Source organism: Salmo salar, chromosome ssa28 (genome assembly GCF_905237065.1).
Source record: "Salmo salar chromosome ssa28, Ssal_v3.1, whole genome shotgun sequence".
Classification (NCBI taxonomy): domain Eukaryota; kingdom Metazoa; phylum Chordata; class Actinopteri; order Salmoniformes; family Salmonidae; genus Salmo; species Salmo salar.
In genome coordinates this window covers 727,595-733,800 of record NC_059469.1, presented here as the reverse complement: position 1 = coordinate 733,800, position 6,206 = coordinate 727,595, and the positions used below count along the sequence as shown (strand labels likewise).

The 6,206-nt window shown below is 46.8% G+C and overlaps 1 protein-coding gene across 3 annotated transcripts in view; it reads right to left on the bottom strand.

The window, feature by feature from the left end:
- Positions 1 to 1,364: 1,364 nt before the first annotated feature.
- Positions 1,365 to 6,206, bottom strand: part of LOC106589268 (monocarboxylate transporter 6) — a 41,630-nt gene continuing 36,788 nt past the window's right edge. For all 3 annotated transcript variants that reach the window (XM_014178999.2, XM_014179001.2, XM_045710130.1), the window contains 2 exons: positions 5,236 to 6,066; positions 1,365 to 2,954 (listed from right to left, as the gene is read on the bottom strand). In XM_014178999.2, coding sequence (XP_014034474.1) covers positions 2,677 to 2,954; positions 5,236 to 6,066 — 1,109 coding nt within the window. In that variant the 3' untranslated portion in view covers positions 1,365 to 2,676. The remainder of the gene's footprint in view (positions 2,955 to 5,235; positions 6,067 to 6,206) is intronic.

Genomic DNA, 6,206 nt, shown 5'->3' with positions numbered 1-6,206 from the left:
TGGGAGGCCGAGGATTATCTTGTGTACAGGTGCGGAGGTGATGAAGGAGGGAAGGCTTTCCTGGAACATGAGTCCCATGGTGAGGGTGAGTGGTGTGTCACTGTGCCGGATCCCAATGGTCGTGTGTCCAGAGCTTGGATAGGAAAAGGAGAGGATGATGAAGTTCCCAGCAGCACCGGAGTCCACTAGAGCTGTAGAGACAACACTTGAGGGACAGTCGGCCAGTGAAATAGGAACCGTAAAGGGTTTGGCACTAGTGGATCCCGGGTTAGGGCACACCGGACACCACTGAAGCTGGTGCCCCTCCTGGCCGCAATAGGGACAGAGCCCCAGCTATCTCTGGCGAAGCTGCGGAGAGGTGTGTGGCCCCTACCTCCATGGGTTCAGGCTCTGATTCAGAACGGTCAACGAAGGAGGGGGAGAGTCGATGGGGGTGCCGACGCTCCTGAAGAAGGTTATTCAGATGGATGGCCATCGCAATGAGTGAGTCCAAGGTTAGATTTGGCGTGCCAAGATGACACTGTCTGGACCTCTTCGCACAATCCTTTTATGAAAGGAGTGCAGAGCGTCAGCTCATTCCATACGCTGGATGCTGCAACTGTCTGAAAGGTGAGCACGTACTCCGCCGGGGTCTGGCCATCCTGCCGTAATTGGAGTAGGCGCTCAACCCCCTCTCTGCCCTCCAGTGGATGGTCGAAGACCCCCCTGAATCCCTCATAGGAACCCAGCTCCTCCTCTCCCAGACGGCCTTAGCCCACTCCAACGCCCATCCGGTCAGCATGGAAATAACCATGGCAACATTGGACCGCTCAGTGGTGGGGGCTGACATTTGATGAGTGAAATATAGGAAGTACTGGAGTAGGAAGCGGAGGACCTCTTCCATAGCCGTCCCCAGTTGTGGTGTTGGCGAAATAGGTGTCTCTATTCGCTGACCATCTGGGAAATGAACTGCTGCTTCCATTTGGTGAGGTAGTATTCTGTAACGTAGACGTCAGGAAGCAGGTGCAGTTAGTGAGTTTAATAACAATAACCATGGACCGATACAAACCAAGACCAGCGTTTGACATGGAAACACAAACAATACTACCTGATGACTAGCAACAAAAGAGTGCTATATGAAGGGTAAGTAATCAGTGAGTACTGAAGTCCAGGTGTGACTGATGAGACACAGGTATGCGTAATTGTGGTTGCCACGTATGCGTGAAGATGGGGTGCCAGGACCGGTGGTTAGTAGACCATCAACATCGAACGCCGGAGGGGAGGAGTGGGAGCAGATGTGACAAATAATAGCCAATTTTGACATTGCTACTTGCCCATCTACATTTCCTGATGAGAACCGATTAATCACTCTTTTAAACACAAAATTAAAAACATGTTTTTTTAGGATTACATTTATTATAATTTCCATAATTATTTTATATAAATAATGTATTGAATCACATGAAAAAAACATTTCATTATTTGGCCCCAGTGCAAGAAACAATAGCCCTTTATATAAAAATACATATTCATATTCCTATTGCAAGGGAGCCATAGCTTAAAGCAGGGTTTCCCAAACTCGGTCCTGGGGCCCCCTCTGGGTCCACGTTTAGTTTTTTTCCCCCAGCACTACACAGCTGATTCAAATAACCAACTCATCATCAAGCTTTGATTATTTGAATCAGCTGTGTAGTGCTTGGGGAAAAAACAAACGTGCACCCAGGGGAGGGGCCCAGAAATGAGTTTGGGAAACCCTGGCCTAAAGTATGTTGCCACATATGTGACTGTATGTTCCTTAGAGTAATCTTGTGATGAATTACAGTCCATACTTGAAATACTCATAGGTGGAGAAGTAACATAAATCTCAGCTACAGCTACAGTACAGCTACAGTACTTGCTTCAGTCTTTGACAATGAAAAGCACCCATGTCCTAGTGACTGATCCTGTACTTTTACACAAGCCATTCTCAGTCATATCAGTAGGTTACTGATTGTTGTCTAACTCTGTTTCACAATGAACTTATCAAGACATGAAAATATTCATAAACAAATGTGTTTAGGGCCAAAAAATGTAAGATTTCTTGAGATTAAGAGTTTGACATTGATATGCTCAATGATATCAGTCTTTGATATTGAAATAAACTGGTATAGTACTTATCATTCAGTTGAGGTTTCTTCTGGTGTAGTATGTATAGAAAATGGAATATGTTTATTTTTCTTATTTTGATTGATTGTCTGTACAAAGGCCATGTCTTTTGCACAGTCATTGCTTTTTGAAGGGTGGTGAGTGATTCTTAAGGTGGCATGTCTTCTTGAACGTGTAACAGGGTGTGAGGGAAAAGGCACAGGTTTAAGGTTTATGGCATGTGTGAAAAAGTACTGCATTCAATCACCAGTAACAGTATTTTCTAGTCTGCATAAACAGTGCAGACTGTAATAGCAACATATAATCCACTCCTATACTATATGTAATATTCATCCATTGGATGAAATACTCAACCCCTTTGCAATCAATACTCTAAACAGTCAAGAGTGTGTATACTATGATTAAAAGGAATGTCAGATCCTAACAGATTGGGATATCAATTATCATACACTTCTACTTTAATATCAGCAACACAGGATACACAATCGATATACAGAATCATGGGAAGTACACATTGTGAGTTTGGTTTGTGTGTTTGGACAGTGACGATGTTCACAGGTGGGTGATGTCCCCTGTCTCAGAGTCTGAGGCCTTGTCTTTGTCCCCCTCTGTGGGCACACTGCGGTACTGGCACTGGGGGATCAAATTGTTACCACTGGCAGGCTTTTGTGGGGGGACCTGAGGTGGCACCTGCTGCCCCTTTAGCGCCCTCCTGTCCCTTCTGTCCAGCCAGTAGAAAGACACCATGAGGAATACAGCCGATGAGGAAACAGTGGCACTGCAGGCGAAGAAGACGTAGAAATACTCCCCCGTTCTGTCCACCAGGATTCCTGCAACGGCAACAACATCTTCAACAACAACAACAACAACAACAACACAGGAGCCAATCTCAGCATTAGTAGGGCCCAAGCAGTGCATGAAAGACAGATCATGATGCCATAACGAGATAACTACACATATAACATACAGTATTACCATGGCACAGGCAAACTCAGCCAACCACATAAGCAGTAAAAGTAAAACTTAGCTCAAATGTCAGGTAAGCAGCCTAAAATAGCACTGAAATAAGAGAGTCACCCAATCTATTTCAGTGCCACCCCCCAAGGAAAGACGGAGCCCAAACCCACACTGTGGGCTGAACATTACATTCTAATTCAAGTCTGTCTGCTAGTTATTCTAAGACCTCCCCCGCAACATGCACACACAGGCACGTACAGATGTGTAAACACACACACACACACACACGATTTCCCTTGGAAACACATGATTGGTTGGATGACCATGGGATCCAAACAACAGGATACAGTGGGGGAAAAAAGTATTTGATCTCCTGCTGATTTTGTAAATTTGCCCACTGATAAAGAAAGGATCAGTCTATAATTTTAATGGTAGGTTTATTTGAACAGTGAGAGACAGAATAACAACAACAAAAAATCCAGAAAAATGCATGTCAAAAATGTTATAAATTGATTTGCATTTTAATGAGGGAAATAAGTATTTGACCCCCTCTCAATCAGAAAGATCTCTGGCTCCCAGGTGTCTTTTATACAGGTAACGAGCTGAGATTAGGAGCACACTCTTAAAGGGAGTGCTCCTAACCGCAGCTTGTTACCTTTAAAAAAGACATGTCCACAGAAGCAATCAATCAGATTCCAAACTCTCCACCATGGCAAAGACCAAAGAGCTCTCCAAGGATGTCAGGGACAAGATTGTAGACCTACACAAGGCTGGAATGGGCTACAAGACCATCGCCAAGCAGCTTGGTGAGAAGGTGACAACAGTTGGTGCGATTATTCGCAAATGGAAGAAACACAAAAGAACTGTCAATATCCCTCGGCCTGGGGCTCCATGCAAGATCTCACCTCGTGGGGTTGCAATTATCATGAGAACGGTGAGGAATCAGCCCAGAACTACACGGGAGGATCTTGTCAATGATCTCAAGGCAGCTGGGACCATTGTCACCAAGAAAACAATTGGAAACACACTACGCCGTGAAGGACTGAAATCCTGCAGCGCCCGCAAGGTCCCCCTGCTCAAGAATACATACATATGCCCGTCTGAAGTTTGCCAATGAACATCTGAATGATTCAGAGGACAACTGGGTGAAAGTGTTGTGGTTAGATGAGACCAAAATGGAGCTCTTTGGCATCAACTCAACTCGCCGTGTTTGGAGGAGGAGGAATGCTGCCTATGACCCCAAGAACACCATCTCCACCGTCAAACATGGAGGTAGAAACATTATGCTTTGGGGGTGCTTTTCTGCTAAGGGGACAGGACAACTTCACCGCATCATTTGACGGGGCCATGTACTATCAAATCTTGGGTGAGAACCTCCTTCCCTCAGCCAGGGCATTGAAAATGGGTCGTGAAAGGGTATTCCAGCATGACAATGACCCAGAACACACGACCAAGGCAACAAAGGAGTAGCTCAAGAAGAAGCACTTTAAGGTCCTGGAGTGGCCTAGCCAGTCTCCAGGCCTTAATCCCACAGAAAATCTGTGGAGGGAGCTGAAGGTTTGAGTTGCCAAACGTAAGCCTCGAAACCTTAATGACTTGGAGAAGATCTGCAAAGAGGAGTGGGACAAAATCCCTCCTGAGATGTGTGCAAACCTGGTGGCAAACTACAAGAAACGTCTGACCTCTGTGATTGCCAACAAGGGTTTTGCCACCAAGTACTAAGTCATGTTTTGCAGAGGGGTCAAATACTTATTTCCCTCATTAAAATGGAAATCATTTTATAACATTTTTGACATGCGTTTTTCTAGATTTTTTGGTTGTTATTCTGTCTCTCACTGTTCATATAAACCTACCATTAAAATTATAGACTGATCATTTCTTTGTAAGTGGGCAAACGTACAAAATCAGCAGGGGATCAAATACTTTTCCCCCCACTGTATGCTGCTTGCCTTCGACCACAGCATTGTGTGCGTTGTTATTTGTAGCTAAGGGTTTTGTTGGCATGTCTAGCACTCCAAGTTACACTACAGCACTTACTTGATTCATTAAATACAAAATGTAATTATTAATTGAATAGTACATCTTCTCGGCGAGACAGACACACACACAGTACACAGTACACAGTACACACACACGCCTCAGTGAGTTCGGTACCTGCGAGCGGGGGTCCGATCAGCAGCGTGACACTCTCCATGATGGCGAGCAGGCCCAGGGCAGCGGGGAAGCGACTCATGTCCAACGTATCCATGAGGACGGTGAACATCAGCGAGCCCACCACGCTCATGGACAGGCCGTAGGTCACCACGTACGCCAGCAGCACGGGGAAGCTGGCATCGATGCAGCAGATACTATTACTCAGCCCATTCAACAGCAGAGCAGCAGAGAACACATAGGTGTGGCACCCCTTGAACCAGGGCAGGCTGAAGAGCAGGCCGATGGGAGGCCGCACCACGATGTTAACGATACCCAGGATGGAGAGGAGGAGGGCGGCCTGGCTCTGCTCCATGTCGTGGGCCGTGGCGTAGGGAACCAAGTAGATCAGCGGCACCACGAAGCCTAGCATCATCCAGGTGATGCCCACAACGTACATACGGTAGCGCAGGTTGTTACGTAAGAGGTCAAAGGCCATGTGACGACGCAGGGCAGTCATCAGACCGGCCAATGAGGCCCTCATTCTCCCCTTTAGCTTCTCCTCCTTCAGCTGAAGAGGCCTGTGGTTTATCAGGTGTTGGCCACGGTGTCTGGGGCCCCCCAGGGGCCTCATCACAGCTCCGCATACGCAGCAGTTGAGCAAGACAGCCCCCAGCACCAGGAAACTCCCACGCCAGCCCAGCTCAGTGTGGAGGTAGTTGCCTAGGAGGGGTAGAGTGCACAGGCCCAGAGCCGTGCCCGTGGATGACATGGCGTTGGCGAAAGCCCGTCGCCGTACAAAATAGTGCCCGAGGATAGTCACCGCAGGCTGGAAGCTGAAGCAGAATCCAAGTCCTATCAAACAAGAAGACAATGAGTAAGGCACATGGCTGAATGCATGGGAGGTTGCCCCCATCCACTGATACAGGGTCAGGTTTTTTCACCTGCCCTAATAAATGGGAAGGATTGGAATGTAGGGTTATCTGATTCTAGAT